The sequence below is a fragment of the Cetorhinus maximus genome, chromosome 13 (genome assembly GCF_964194155.1).
Source record: "Cetorhinus maximus chromosome 13, sCetMax3.hap1.1, whole genome shotgun sequence".
In the NCBI taxonomy this organism is placed as follows: Eukaryota; Metazoa; Chordata; class Chondrichthyes; order Lamniformes; family Cetorhinidae; genus Cetorhinus; species Cetorhinus maximus.
Window position 1 is genome coordinate 17605775 of NC_135891.1, and position 16866 is coordinate 17622640.

The following is a 16866-nucleotide window of genomic DNA, read 5'->3' on the forward strand; positions in this document are numbered from 1 at the left end:
TTTGAAACCCGGGTAGCTTTCCCTGAGCCACCTTATCCCTGATGGGTTCTTTCGCCCCATGCAGGGTCTCTGAATTTTTTTTCAGCTTCCTGCCACACTGCAGAGCTTTGCTGAAATCGTTCGGTTTGCCCAGCCTCTCGGGGAACAGTTCTTGGGACCTCACCTAATCATTTCCCTGTATTATAGCTAATTCCCTCTGCCTCCTTTTTGGAATTCCCTCTCTGTTCCTTGAGCTGTTAATTTCATCTCCAGCATCTTTTGCTCGTGAGCCCGATCTCTCTCTTGAGCTTTTAATTTTATTTCCAGCATCTTTTTATAGTGAACCTGTTCTATCGCATGTTCTCGTTTCAGAAATTATTTCTCTAGTCTCCTTTTTTCTGGCTCTAACAGCCGCTTTGGACTACAGTAACTATCTCGAATACAGGTCTTCAAACCTTTTTTTATTTGGTTCTGATTCTTCTATCAGTTCTGGATAGGGACTGAGGTCTAAATTCTCCAAGTATCTGGAGTACCTCGGGCCTTTTGGCTTCAGGAGGAACTTTTACTTGTGTTTTCCAGACCACAAATCTTAATTATCCCTGACTTAGGGAGGCTAAGGTTTCACTAGTTAGTACCCCCTTTTCTATACCCATCTTTGTAGTATAATTTATCATTTTGCTCTAATGTGAGATTAAAAGAATTTGCAGTGCTATGTGTATTTGTCTTACAGATAATTTCAGCCGTTGTATTTTCCCTCTTTAGCTTCCAATCAGTTTCTTTTATCTCTAAGTTAGCTTGTCCCTTAACTTGGACCCTGGTCAAATTCAAATTGGATCAATCCCGGATTTGAGCTCCCAATTTCTGTTACGGAGAAGAGGGGTTATTAATAAGGGATAACTCCAAAACTGAAAGGTTGGGGAAAATATGCCACCACTTATAAAGGAGGAAATCAAAAATCAAAAACTCCTTTCTGTTTATGGACGGGTAGTGAGTGGAGAAATCGGGGCTGTTTAAATTAATCCCCCTACTGTCCGTAACACTGTTTTTCTAAGTGCATTTTCTAAATGTTAAGACTTCCTTAATAATAGATTCCAGCACTTTCCCGACAGCTGATGTCAGGCTAACTGGCCTGTACTACCCTGTTCCCTCTCTCCCACCTTTCTTCAATAGTGGATTTACATTTGCTAACTTCCAATCTGCTGGGGTTGTTCCAAAACCTAGAGAATTTTGGAAAATCATAGCCAGTGCATCCACTATCTTGGCAGTTATCTATTTTAGAACCCTAGGATGCGGGCCATCAGGTGCTGGGGCTTCTTCAGGTTTTGGTCCTTTGAGTTTCTCTAATACTTTTCTCTGCTGATATTAATTACCTTAATTTCCTTGCTCTTGTTAGCCCTTTTAGATTACTCTCTATTTCTGGCATGTAACTTGTGTCTTCCTCTCAGTTTTGTTCAATGGCTCTGCATTTCCTCATTCCCCATGATAATTTCTCCTGTCTCTGCTTCTAAAGAATCAATGCTTACTTTAGCTACTCTCTTCCAGTTTATGTACTCATAAAAGCTCTTGCAACCTGTTATTATATTCTTAGCTAGTTTACTTTCATTCTCTCTTTTCCCTTTTTATCAACTTTATTTGGTGGCCCTTTGCTGGTTTCTAAAACACTCCCAATTCTGAGACTTACTACTATTCTTAGCAACATTATAGGCCTCTTCTTTTAATCTGACACCATCCTTAGCCTCCTTAGTAGGCCACAGTGGATCTTTCTCACTGAGTTTTTGCTTTTCAATAGAATATATTTTTGTTGAACATTTCGAGTTGTTCCTTTAAATGTTTCCCTTTGTTTATTTACTGCCATGCCTTTAGTCTATTTACACAATCAACCATAGCCAGCTCTCCACTCGTACTATGTAATTGGCATTGTTTAAGTTTAAGATTCTTCTTTGTGATTGGAGTATGTTGTTTTCAAACTTTAATGTGGAATTCAGTTGTATTATAATCACTATTTCCTAGTCGATCTTTTACTATAGCACCACTAATTAATCCTGCCTCAACACACAATACTAGATCTAAAATAGCTTTATCCCTAACTGGTTCCACAAATAATTGCTCCAGTAAACTGTCACAAAAGCATTCTACAAACTCATCTTCCAAACCACCTTTGCCACTTTGATTGGTCCAGTCTATATGAAGATGAAAGTCCCCCCACACCTATTTCAATCTATCCACTCTCCTACACTTAAAACATTGTTTGCTCCAAGCCATTTTTTGTGAAATTCTACAGGCTCCACAGAACTGTTTGTAGACATTTTTGTTTAATTCACTGGCTGCACGAATTGTCTCAAGTCATTCTTGTTCAGATGCTGACAAGTTTATATTCCAAAAAGAATACATTATATTAAGCAAGGGAAAATTTTCTAGCTTCCCCCATCAAACTTAAAGGGATGTAAATCTAAACATTTATGATGAACCTTCTAACTTCATATTTCAGGAAGACTCTTGCTAGTTGTGTGTTCATTAAATAAGAGATAGATGTAAATTTGCTTGAATTCTATATTTGAATTTTTAATCCACAAATGCTGTTTGGCATTAGGATAATTCTTCCAACTAATTTCATGCTCATGCTGAAACAATATAACATTCAAATGATACAGAATGACTGGGTATTAATTCCACACCTCTACTACAAAGCTGACCTGAAATCAAATATTATAATAAAAGTTTCTTTCAGGGAAATGTATACATTTTTGAGTCCTTTCTGAAATTCTGTATTATATCTTGTTTCCCTTTACAGTACTGGTGAAAAATGTTGGCTGCATTTTAAACCATGTGGACTTTTTGGAAAAGAACTGCACAGAGTTGAAGGATACATTCAGGACAAAAGGTTTGTTTGAAGGAAATGCACAAATGTGTTTTGTGTTTTAACAATTACAAGTAATGAGTCATTGTATTTGGAAAAATACTTCATTTGGCTGTAAAACCTTTAGGACATGGTGAAAGATTCTATGTAAATGCACGTTCTTTTTCTTTCACTTTCTCTCTTCCTAATAAATGGAGGCAAAAATTGTCTACTGTAAATGGTTCAGGTTTATTTTCCTAATATCATGTTGTGCCTCCTCATTAAACTAAAACCATATTGTGTGCATTTTCTTCCTTCACAGTAAAAGGAAGGTGTGTGTGATATATGGTAAATGGACTGAATGTCTGTGGTGTGTGGACACTAACACATATGAGACCTACAAGAAAAACGATAAGAAGGGTGGAGAACAAAAGAAATTTAAGGAGGTAAGCTCTTTTTATTGCCTTTGTGTACTATGGAAGTATGCTTTTCTTCAGATGTGCACTAGGTTATTGTACACCTTAATTTACATAACTGCTAGTTTTATTTATATGAAAACAGATGTCACCTGTTGCAGCTTCTCTCACTCTGCTACTCTAACTTTGAAATCAACTTATGCATGTAAATGGTATTTCTGCTGAACATCTGTCAAAGTTACAGCAGATGAGTCCTTGAGAAGGTGGTGGTGAGCTGCCGCCTTGAACTGCTGCACCCCTGTTCACCACATTGCGTAGGTTTCCCAAAACATGAATTGAGTTTGCTTTTGTGATGTGTAGAGGCAAAAAAAAGACATCGGTATCAAAGGCAGTTCCTTTCTCAAAGGCAGTTAGGGATGGGCGCTAAATGCTGGCCTATCCAGTGATGCCCAAATTTCATGAATGGATTAAAAAAAAGAGGAATAGTACAGGCCCTAAGGAAATCTAACTTTTTTTTGGTACTGATGTCTTATTTTTTTCTCCTCTACACATTAATCAAAAACAAACTCAATTCATGTTCTGGGGAACCTACGCTATGTGTGGTGTGAAGCTTTGCTGATAGGCATACTGCCCTTAGCCCACAAATTACAAGCCCACCCTCGTGATATAGAGAAGCTTTGCTTTGATTATACAGTGGAAGTTTGATTTTTTTTTCAATTGGGCACAAGAGTTTCTGCTCTGAATGAATGGGTTATTAACGTGCTCTTTCTCTCAAAAACACCTCTATAAAACACATTGTTGATGTGTCTCAGCCAGAAGATGATGTACGAGCCGAAAATGACGAAGCTGATGACATGCCTGAAATTCAGGAAACTGTACAAGTTATTCCTGGAAGCAAACTACTCTGGAGGATAGCAGCAAGGCCATCACACTCTTCTCAGGTAAGAATGAAAGTTTGAAATTAAGTAACACTCAGCGAAATATGTGTATGTATGCACAACCTGTGTGTGCTGCTTTTGACACTGAACAGAACATTATTTATCTGCTGAACAATTGAGAAACAATTCACAATTTAAACATAAGATCAGTAAATGTATAAAACACTAAACTCCCTGATAATGGTAAATTATGTTTAAAAAGCTAAAGTTGGCACTGAGCTAATTTATTACTGAAGAATAAATGATCCATTGAATTGTTAAATCAAAGATCTTATAATTGTTTACTGATGTGTTGTTTAAAATGCCAATCAGTGTTTCTCAACTGTTCAATATTATTGCTAGTGGTAGTATCTGTTCAGGAAGTGGGTTAGGGAATACATTTATGTAACAAAAAGAGCAGCTAATAGTTAAATCACAGATGTTAAGAGGAGAGGCTGTGAGAACAGGCACAGTAACTGATTAATTAGCAGTTTGAAAATGCTGCTTACTATTGTGATCTGCCATAGTGATCAACTTGACATAGTAAATCTCTTGCATCTGCTTGTCAGTTTTTTCTTTTAGAAATTCATATATCCACATTTATATGAAAGCTTTCTAAGTAAAATTATTATGCTGTAATTGTACCCTTATACCAGCTGGTATAGCTGCTGAAACACAACCACTGAAGAACGTGTAATTACAGTGTGACATATTTCCATTATAAATAGGAATTTATACTGCAGATATATTTCAAAAGAAATGGGGGACAAAATTAAGCCTATGCTCTCCCCACTTTTACAATCCTGCTTTACCTGAAGACTACACTTGAGTACAAGTAGAAAAACTGGATTTCACTTGCTGAAAAATGCCTTTAGAGGCTGTTTTTAAAAATTAACCCAGAGTCCAAACTTGGAATAATGGATGTGGTTACCTTATTTGTAAGCAGGTCAATATTTTGATGCATTTTTCCATATGAAAACCTGAAAGGGAGCCTGCTAACTTGAAGATGCCTCTGAGAAGCTTAAAATCTTGTATTTTTAGTTTAAAAGCTACTCTGGCGAATACATATGTCAAACCCAGCAAAATGTTTTTTAACTTTGTTATGTTCACTGTTATATTGCTGTACAATACATAATAGCAGACAAAATATTTCTATTTCTAGATGTATAATTTCACTAGCTTTGCAATGATGCTGAATGAACTGGATGAAGAAATGAAGAGTGTTTTAGCTCCAACAGATTGTCGTTTTCGACCAGATATCCGAGCTATGGAAAATGGCAATATGGGTATGTGCATAAATCTAAAAATTGGCGCTTATCAGGGTTAGAATATATTTTGTTCAACTAGTTTGATTTGAGGGTTTATGCTTGTGTTCTAATATACAGTCCTAAAACAGATCAAATGATCTAATTAATACTATAGAAAGTGTTAAGTTGTCTTAGATTTTCTGTTGTTACTGTATGATCAAAGATTAATGTAGGATCAAGCATCTTGATCATAATCAAAAATATGTTTTGATATTAGGCCCAGCAAAAACTTCTGGGATAAATAACCTTGTGTTAAGTTTCAGATGTAATTAATGCTTTTGATACTAATGCCAACATGCTAATACAAAGATACATCAAGAACAAGAGCAAATTACTACAGCTTAACTCCACTCATCATTTTTTTGAACATAATGTGAAATTGACAGATTTTGCTGGTGCAGAGAAAGAAAGGTTAGAAGAAAAACAACGGGCTGCTCGTAAAGACAGATCCAAAAATGAAGAGGAATGGAGAACCAGGTTAGTTTGTTCCCAATTCACAGGTTCCCAGAAGAAGCATACACTTAAAAACCTAAGAATCTTTGGGTCCAATAGCTTTTTCTTGTGCCCAACAAGTCTGAGATTAATGTAGGATCTGATGTTTATTCTGGGAATGGAAAGATCGAACACATTCTTGCATTCCTAAATCATTTTGATAGAACAGCTCCACCTTCCAGTATTTTTATTAAAACCTTCAATACTGACTCCTGCCAGAAACTCTGTCACTTTTCTCTTGAATCCATTTATTCTGCCTTTTCCAGCAGCCTTTACTGATAATCGTTTCTGCAGATCAGTTACCTTCAGCATGAGAATTTCTGTGACTTCCTTTTTCATCCCTAACTTCCTATTTTTTGTGCTGTAAAGCATTTGAACCCTCCTCTAGAATCAACATAAACTTGAAAACATGCAAATAAGCTTAAAAATAGTTTAAACCTGCAGACATTGAAATGCGTATTCAATTTCTTTGCAATGAATGTTAAATCCTTGCATTATGAAGTCTATTCTTGAATGTATTGAAATAATTAAAGTATATACTACCATGTACATTCATTATTTAAAGAGAGATGAGTATACTTTGAAATACACATTGGTCAACATGGGGAGTGGCTTTAAGCAGATCAATATTGCACGTAACCAAAATGAGGGACAAGTAATATATATTCTAATAGAAATGGCATCTGTAGGTTTAGTTGAGTAAAGCTCTACTACTTGAAACCTGGCTTGATTGGGATTTGAATTTGCTGCAGGGCTTTCATCAGAATGAGGCAAAGGGGAAAAAAACCCCCAAAACCTTGATTTAATTTGCTCAGAAGCGTTATCTAAATGTTTGTTTATAACAAAGTTCTGATTAAATTTTCTTTCATTCCTTAATTTTTTCTACAGATGGTTCCGACAGGATATCAATCAGCACACACGAACAACAGATTGGATTTATACAGGGAAGTACTGGGAAAGAAATTACGAAGATTGCCCTGATATTTACTGAGGATTTTTGTTCTCAAAAGTATCATTGAATGTCGATCAAATGACTTTAACATTTCTACTACTTCTAAATCTTCTACCCTGGTTTTGCCTGTTTTGCTTTTATTTTGTTTAACTTACACTGATATCAGTCCCAGAATCTCTGTAACTATAATGTTTATGTGCAATAACCGAAAAGAGGTTCTGGAAAATTTCTCCCGGCTGTTCATATATAAATAATACAACGCTTGAATTGTTTTGCTAGCATTTCTAATCTGACATAATTGGGTGCTACTTCTGAGATTCGAGGATTACAGTAGAAATGCTTAATGGAGCCTCATCCGCCCCTCCCACATCCCCACTCCCCCAGATGGCTAATTGAATTTTTCCACTGTGTAACTGAGCCATGAAGATCGGGCGGGGGGGGTGGGATGGTAGGGTCCAGATTTGATCCCTAAGTTAGCTAATTTCAGCCGGGGTATGGCACTATAAAGGGTTGTTTCTTCCCTGGGTTAGGTAGGGATAAGCTGCCGAGGGGTGGTAGGGATAGCGTGCCGAGGGGATCACACCCCTGATGCTATCAAGTGGCTGTTGTTGGTTGAAATATGCATGTGTGAACGATGGATGAGGATAAAATTGGATGCAAATTTGAAGCTGCTTTTGGTGAAATACCCTGCAGACAGTCACTACAAAGGCTCACAGTGAGTAATGGCGACTTGGATGAAGTACCAGAGACCAGCTGGTGCCCATGGAACTACATCGAAGGGTGTCTTCACGAGAGAAATGGGGGAAACTTGGCAAGATAAAAGAAGTAGGCTTTTTTTAAAAAGATGCTTTACTGGTGGTTATGACTTGAAAACTAGGTACTTGCGTTTTAAATGCTTAATCAAAATAAATCAGTATATGCTGGTCTGAATAAAGGTTGCAATTCCACTAGAATGGTGTATAAACATTAACTTTGTATTGCTTTTTCCTTCATTTGTTTCCCAAGAAGTAGAATTTCAGATCAGTGCAGAAGTGTCGATCTGTACATGAAATGGTTGCAATTTAATAAAGATTTTAATAAATGTGTTGGGATTGGGAAAAGGAATCGGCTCAAAAAAGAGCTGCATAAATGGGTTCCCAGTGACCAGACTATTGTACTGAAGCTTCTTAGATGCTTTCCAATTAACCTATAAATTGGTGAAGGCAATTGAAATATATACAGCTGTTAAGCAGCCCGACAACCTAAACAGTTCAGTGGTATTGCACACCTTAATGTCAAAAAATCTTTCATGAAAGAACCCTTTTGTTGATTTCATTTTTGCTGTGAATATGAATAAATTTTCTCACTTCAGATTTAGTGTTGCTTCTTTGAAATTTAGACTTTTAATCCATGTGTTCCTTACCTGAAGTATTGCTCTCAGGATGAATGCATTTTTTGGCTGCCTAGAACAGAATTTCATGTAATGAACTTCTGTTATTAGTAATAGTATATCTTTGGCAATCTGTCAGCACATCAGTGGGGGAAAGGTTTTTTTTACAAGTCTTAAAAGTTTTTAGATTTTAAAGAGTACAAACGTCAGTAGCCTAGTATCTTTATCCATTCCCTTTTATTTCACTCCCCGACAATATCCTCCCTCTCTGTGAGAGGGGCCGTTTGTTTTACCAATAGCTGTTTTGCAGTAATACACTCTAATGCATGTTTTGAATGTCCCCAGATATGTACTGCTATGAAAATGTAACAATGCTAGGAGCTGCTTGCATCATTGTTTACGTGAAGATTTGCAAATCAAGAAACAAAAAAATTGTACCTATGTATATTTTATTGCCAAAGTGATCTTTATTTTATTTGTGTGCTTGTGTGTAGATGTTCTGAAGCCATAATGTTAAAATGTTATTTCAACTTGAATTCACAGATATAATTTTGTGGAATAGGGAATCAAATTGTACAAAGATAAAACATACTTTCACTGGGTTTGAAATTATGGGAACCTTTGCTAATAAATTAGTGAATTGTGCTTACAGTTGATTGTTGTGAATCAATAAGCAGGCTAGAAACTAAAGAACAGCAGTAGCAACCTCAAAGATGAGGGAACTGTTGTCTGTTCTCCTGTAAATAACACTCAATTGTCATTTTTGAGTTACAGGGATCACTTTTCAACTTCCCCTTGTTCAGCCCCTCCAAAAATTGATGTTTTTCTGTTCACGTTGGGGAGAAAAAATCTGAAGCATTTCATATTCTCAGATATGATCAGACATTTATAAACTATTTTGAGAACCAGGAAATACTAAAGTTTCAGCTTCCCAAGAGGAGTACTGAAGTACTTGCAGGGATTCAAGACATAGTAAAGTACGGCTTTGTAGAAACAAGTCTTTGGATACAACTGTCTGGGGAGATATGCATGCAGAAAAATGCACAGATAGATATAAGCACCAACCTAAGATGTCATGGGTGTAATTAATCAATTCTTGATGCTATTTGTGTTCTCCAAATTGTAAAAGAAATTTCTAGCCAGTTAATTTGGTGTTGTACTCTATTGTTCTGTTGATGGGATTGAGGTGTACTGAAGTAAATTGGTCCAGCTGCTGATATATTTTCAGCAGTCTTCTGTATTCACTTGTATTGTGCTGGATAACTTAATGGCATTCTACATGTTTAACTGGTAATATTTTAACAGCTAGCATTGCAAATTTTACTTTCCACAGCACCGTTATCAAAAACTATGCAAACGTCAGATGTATACTGCCTCCAAAACAAATCACAGCAGTACATATTAACACACTACTTTTAGTGTCCCAAGGATTTTCTTAACCTGTATTTTTTTTTCTCCAGTGCTAAGATTGCAATGCACGAAACATAGACATTTATGCAGATCACGTAGAATTTTGGTAGTGAAGTGAAATGTGTCATTATATGACAGCAAGTGAGAAATGAGAATACAGAGCTTGCTATCTGTTAACTTGGGATTTGGAAAGAAAACAGTGATATATTTAGAGACCATATTTATTTTTGCTATTATATGGGCTGAAGTTTAAAACTACCAAATGTATAATATCGACTGTTTTATGGTCCCTTAAATACTTCCAATAATTTTGGCTAAACGTTTTTAACTATTGCAGAAAGTGGTCTTCTGTATTTGTGGTACAGATGTAAAAGCTAGAATATAACTTGATGAGGCATTTTATGGTACTAAAGGTTTAAAAGATATAAAGTGGTAGAGTAGATTTAATTTTTGGTAGTTATTAACTACAGTCTAATTACAAATGGTTCTTAAAAGGGATATTGTCTCTTTTCAAATTAAACTTGTAAACTTGTCCAGTTTTTACTTTTTATCCAATTTGGTATGTGACTTACTCCAAAGCCGTCACAACCTGAATTATGTTCATAATTATTTTTTGTATGGTGTAATGACATTTAATAAAACACTATTTCAAGTTAAACAATCTGACCCATTTCCATGCTCCATAAAATTGATATACTTCCAAATTATAAATACATGTAAATTGTTGTAGTCTCTATATGGTATTACTTGAAACAAAATAATGTCATTTTAACTCACTTGACTAGGGATAATTTGAACTGTTTGTGACAAAAAAATGTAATTCTTTTTTGCTATCTAGTTTACAACCAAATAATCTCGTACACTATAATTTGTATTCAATATTGAGCTATGAAAAGCCAACTGATTTTGCCTTCCTGGATAGCTGCTTGGTTGAATTGTTAAAGAGTTGTTTCTTTGCCTTACTAAATGTTGCATGAAGAGTTCAGTTCATAAAACACAAACACTTATGTAAAATTGACTTATTTTTATAATATTTAAATGTCAAGGCCCATTAATGAAGCTTCAAATCAGTTGTAATATTTTTTTCAGAAGAGTCTGCATAATTCTAAATTAATGTATGTTAAGTCAAAATGTATAAATATTTACTTAAAAATAAAACTTTTTTTGAAATGTGTGTTAGTGTTTGTGTGTCGACTAATGTATCTTCTGTGGTAATGAGATGAACAAAGGCATGCATCCATGTAGCACATTTCACAACCTCGGGATGCCCTAAAATGCTAACAAATGAAGCACTTTTATGTAGTTAATGTATTGAATTTAGGTTTAAATTTTGTTAAATAATTGTCAGTTTTCTATTGTGTTGCTCAGTGGGTTGAAATGTCCTCTCCTGACGCTGAGCAAACCCGCATCAGAAGGCAGAAACTGGGGGCTTGTGGGGCCACAATTTCAAACTTGCCAGACCATTCCTGCCAGATGCCATTTTCCCCAGGTGGAAAAAGTGGCGGGTTGTGACCCGACATGCATTTAAAGTAACATCGGGATCACCATTTAAAATGCCTCCTCCAAATACAAGGGCAAGAGGACCTACCAGTCATGTGGATAACTGGGCTGATGTCCCAGTCTAACCTGCCGGCCTCTGCATCTGCCCACCTCAGGCTTATATTGGAATGTGGTGCCCATGACACCAGCTGGCACCCAACTCTTGGCGATCAAAATTCCAGGCGAATGGGCTGACTTTCTGAAGTTGGAACGTGACTCTCGCTTCCCAAACTGAAGGTGAAAATTCAACCCAGTGAGTGCAGACTTAGTGTAGTGTTCAGGTGAAGTAGGGTTTGAGGATGGGAGATAATTGTATCAGGGCATGCAGAATTAATTCAGTCCCCATTTTAAAGTCATTCTTTCTGACCACACTTTCATATAATACTTGACTATTATGTATAGGTAAATAGAAAAACTTAGGACAATTTGGGAAGTAGAATTGGTTGGAACAGAGGGGTTTCTTAACAGTATGAGTTGAGAGAGACAAAACTAAGGTGCTATAGTGCCACCACTAAGGGAAGATGGTTATAGTGTCAAAAGTTGACACAAGCAATTTCCATTTTAAACATGGACATAGAAAAACAGGGGAAATTGACAAAAATGTAAGAACAATTTAGACTTTGTAGATAGGAAGTGTATACAGACATAAGATTTTCAGTTTATTACTAGAGGATTTCCCATGATTTTACCCATAAAGTCAAGATAAAGAGGAGGGGGCATTAGTGTGACTAGATATAAATATGGGAATGTGCAGCCAATGATGCCTAAAAAGCTTCATCTAATGGAAGAAATGTGCAGGTGCAACTATCACGTAATAGTAAGGCAAAATACTGGATGCTGGAATTACTCAGGTCAGGCAGCATCGGTGGAGAGAAACTGTTTCAGGTGGATAACTTTGGAGCATTTTGTGCAACATATATAGAAAATTTTAATCCATTATAGATATGTAGTTAAATAAGATGTGACATGTTTGGCACCTAATATTGGATGGAGCAAGAATTATTTTTCAAGTTAGTCTGCAAGTGCCATTGAGAGAGTGGGGATTGAATATACCCAATGATTCAGTAGAACATTTGGCATTGCATTTAGCCAAAGAAATATTGGAAAATAATTAAAGTCTATCATTAACAGGTAATGTGAGTTTAGTACTGAAGCCTCAGCTGTAGCCACCATATTGAAGGGATGTTATATGAAGGTTTTTGGAACATGTATACATAAATTGATATAAAGTTTTTTTGCGTAAAAGTTGTGATGAATGTGGGCAACAAATTTAAACCACTTTGTTACCATTGTTGCTACAGAAAAGTATTTAAAGGACATAAAAGTGCTTATACGGTTGAATAGTGTGAAGAAGTAAGATGGTGAGAACGTAACAAAAATAACAATCTAGGAATAGTTAAACTTTTTAAATTTTGTTGCAATGGAGATGAAAAGCTGCAACAATAAACTTGTTAGTGGGTGACATGAATTATGTGGTCGATGTGCTGAAGAATTGATTAAATATTTGAAGGAGCAATGAGAGCAAAACATAAGATTGAGGGCTATTAGGACATAAAGCATACCAGGTTTATGGCATGGTTGGAGTTTGATTGCTGCATTTGGCTCTTGGGAGCAAGGGCCAAATTTCTCTTGGTGCAAAAAAAATCTCAGTTAATGTGAACTCAGAAGAGCCTAGAGATAGACTTCAAGAGGACTAGACAGGCTGATACCAAGGAATGAGCAGACACGTGGCAGATGAAATTTAATGCAAAGAAATACGAAGAGAGAAATTTTGGTAGGAAAAACAAGAGGTGGCAATATAAACTAAAGGGTACAATTCTAAAGGGAGTGCCAGAACAGAGACCTGGGGCAAAATGTGCACAAATCATTGAAGGAGGCAGGGCTGATTGATCCTAGGCTTCATAATTAGAGGCATAAGAAAGCAAGTGAGCAGCATGCTGACGCACTGATTAGCGCTGCTGCCTCACAGCTCCAGGGACCTAGGTTTGATCCTGACCTTGGGTGTCTGTGTGGAGTTTGCACGTTCTCCCCTGTTATGACGTGGCAGATGGTGTGCCAGGCGGATCAAATCCACAAGGGAAACTTGGTCACCGCTGTTTTGCAATTTGTATTTTATTTTGAGATGCGTGCCCTGAATTCAGAAGTGATAAGACTACCATGGTTTCAGAGGTTTTTAGAAAGCTAAATTAAATATTTATTAGTAAAAGATTTCAAGCACATACATAGGCTTACAAATTACTAATTTAATAACTCCTAAAACCCCTAATTAACCTGGCTCCCAGTTACTTCTCTGTTAAGGTAACAGTAAAAACAAATAGATTTCAACAGATCCAGGCAAAGCAACATGATAGCCTGGACAGTGATATTGAAAGTGAGTTTTCTTAGCTTCGGGAAAATGAACCGTCATAATTTTAAAAAGACGGCTTCATTTTCTCAACCCGTCTTACATTACCTCCTATACTTATCTATATACTCACACTATTACATTACCAGATACATGCATGAACAGAACAATATGTATACAAATCCTTGGTATTAACAGAAATCATTCCAGTTCAGTGTCCAGGTTTTTAAATGTCCAATTTTCCCTTTGAGCTTCAAACTCTTGACAATGCACCTGCAATTAGATTTTCTCGTCCAGCCACATGTATAATCTGTAGATTAAATGATTGCAATAATAAACTCCATCTGAATAACTTTATACTTCTGTCTCGAAATTTGTCCAAAACTTCCAAGGATTGTGGTCTGTATAAACAATTGTTTCTGACGAATTGTTTGCTACATGCATCTCAAAATACTGCAATGCTGACACCAGGCCCAGAGTCTCCTTTTCGATCATTGAACATCATCTTTGTTGTACATTGAACTTCTGTGAAAAACAGCCTATGGGTTTCTCAATTTCAGTTTCTTCATCTTGTAACAGTATGGCCCCAATGCCTATATCGCTTGCGTCAACGGCCAAATTAAATTGCTTGGCATCTTTGGGTACTGCCAAAACTGGCGTCATAGTCAATACAGTTTTCAAACTGTCAAATGCCTTCTGACACTCCTGTGTCTATTGAAACCGCTTGCTCTTTTTTAATAGTTCAGTGAATGGAGCAACCACACTTAAGATTTGACACATTTCCAGTAAAATCCACTCATGCCCAGAAATCTCAAAACTTCTCATTTTGTTGTAGGTACAGGGAAATCCATGATTGCTTTGACTTTCAAATCTCTTGCAGCCACCTTACCATGTCCAATGGCATGACCTAGATATGTAACTTGCGCTTTGCAAATTCACTTTTAGCCAAGTTCATCAACAAATTAGCTCCTTATAATCAACAAAGCAATTCTTCCAGATGTTGTGAATGCTCCTTCCATATTTGACTGAAAACTATCAAGTCGTCAATATAAAGAGCACAATTGCTCTGTCCAGCATGTACTTTGTCAGTCTTTGAAATGTTGCAGGTGCATTTTTCATATCAAATGGCATGACTTTAAACTGATATAGCCCCTCTGGTGTCACAAAAGTCAATACATCCTTTGCTCTGTCCGATAATGGTACTTGCCAATATCCTCTTAACAAGTCAATTTTGATTGTCCCACTTTCTCAATGCAATCTTCCAACCGTGGTATAGGCTCACATCTGCCACTTACTGCAGGACTTGGTGCCACAGGATATGGACAGCATCCACTGCCAGTGGCTGTGAAAGTGACCGCAGCGCTCAATTTCTATGCCAGTGGCTTCTTTCAGGGCTCCAGAGGTGACTTCTGTGAGATATCACAAGCCTCTACCCACAAATACATCCATGAGGTCAAGGGTGTCATCTTTGCGAGGGCACGCAACATTGTGCAATTCGTCCGAGACCAGGATAGCCAGGATGCAAGAGCAATTGGATTCACCCAGATCTCGGGTTTCCCACAGGTGTAGGGTGTGATTGACTGCACTCGTGTGGCGCTCAGATCTCGCAACACACGGTCAACTACATCAACCGCAAGGGCTTCCATTCACTGAATGTGCAGCTGGTGTGTGACCACCAGAAAGGCTTCCTGCAGTTGTGTGCATGGTTTCCAGGGAGTGTGCACGACGCCTAAATCCTCAATCAGTCACAGATCCCTGGAGTCTTCCAGGGTGCACAGAAGCTGCAGGGATGGCTCCTCAGGGACAAGGGCTACCTGCAGAGGCGTGGCTGATGACACCTGTGCAGTGGCCTCAGACTACAGCAGAGCGATGCTATAATAAGGTTCATGCTGCAGCTCGCAACTTGGCGGAGCAGACCATCGGGATGCGGAAGATGAGGTTCCGGTGTATGGACAGGTCTGGTGGAGCCCTACAATACAGTCCACAGAGGGTGTCATGTATCGTCGTCGTCTGCTGCGCTCTTTACAACCTGGTGCTCCAACAGGGAGACGAACTGACTGAGGAGGAGATGGAGGAGTTCTCCTCCGATGAGGAGGACGCCGATGTGGATGAGGCTGGGGAGGTCCTCAGAAGCGACGATGATGGTTATGAAACCCTCGCACTGGCTAGATGAGGCAGGCACACTCATAGCTGCTAGATTTGTGGAGGATGATGACGACATGCAGTGAGGTGACCCCATAGTTCCTCACAACACATTTGTGAATCTTTGACTCCAGTCTGGCTTCTGGCAGCACGAATACCCTCTGTGATAATGCTCCTGTCACACGCAGGCGGTGGAGGCCCTAATGGTTGCTCAGGTGCAGGAGGATGATAACAACGTGCAGTGAGGACACTCCATAGATCTTTACATAGCCTCTGAGAATGTCTGACTCCTGTTTGGCTAAGTGCAGCTCGCTTGCGTCCCATGATCAGGGTCATAACGTAGAGACACAGCCATGAAACTTTAGAAGCATCTGATGCTGTGTCCATCTTCAGCACTTGAGCCCTTCAGGAGCACAGCATCAGTGGTCACAGATGTTGGAGAGATGGGGGCAAGCCACTCTTTAAAGGTGCTGAGATGACATCGAGAGAATGACGGAACTCTGTGGCACCTGCCCAATTCTGGCAGCAATGACAAGCACCGTCGAGGTGCAGGCATCAGTAATGTGTCCAGGGAGTGTGAGGCCGGACCATCACTTTGGTCTGAAGGCTGCACAGAGCACAGGGAAGAGGCCCTGAGCTGAGACACCTGCTTTTATCTGGTGCAGAAAGGTTTCACGTCTGAATGACAAAAACACTGCTCATCAGAACAAAGAGCCATAGGCAGGGAGACATTCTTGCGAGTTTATTGACAATAGTGAACATTATGTACAAGTGATTAACACCCATGACCAAGCTGTGCAACTAATTCTCCTTAACTGTCCTAACCCTGTCTTGGTGCTCCCAGGACATCCACAGTGGAGGTGGAGGCAGCCTGCTCACTGCGACGCCCTGTCTGTGATGACTTTGGCAGACGTCCTATGGAGGGCCGAGACTTGGAGGGCCCCGGCCTGCTTCCAGGGTCATGCTGTGTGGCAGTGGCACCCTCCTCGGCCTGTGGAGCTGGAGCTGCCAAGGTCACAGGAAGAGGGGATTCGGATGGGCCGGACACTCTTGGAGTCACCTGGCTGGATGGCCCCGCAGTGTGCACCTGCTGATCCTCCTCCCTATGGGTGCCTGGGGACCCCAGGCTGACTCCTTGAGGAGCAGGGGTAGCTGGAGTGAGG

General features: G+C 38.6%; 1 protein-coding gene across 5 annotated transcripts in view; it reads left to right on the forward strand.

Annotated features, from left to right (window-relative positions):
• The window catches only part of LOC144688457 (oxysterol-binding protein-related protein 2-like), a 73784-nt gene extending 64871 nt beyond the window's left edge, over window positions 1–8913 (forward strand). For all 5 annotated transcript variants that reach the window (XM_078555036.1, XM_078555038.1, XM_078555037.1 and 2 more), the window contains 6 exons: window positions 2771–2860; window positions 3138–3261; window positions 4044–4172; window positions 5311–5434; window positions 5842–5932; window positions 6836–8913. In XM_078555036.1, the coding sequence (XP_078411162.1) occupies window positions 2771–2860; window positions 3138–3261; window positions 4044–4172; window positions 5311–5434; window positions 5842–5932; window positions 6836–6938 (661 nt within the window). In that variant the 3' untranslated portion in view covers window positions 6939–8913. The remainder of the gene's footprint in view (window positions 1–2770; window positions 2861–3137; window positions 3262–4043; window positions 4173–5310; window positions 5435–5841; window positions 5933–6835) is intronic.
• The last annotated feature ends 7953 nt before the right edge of the window (window positions 8914–16866 follow it).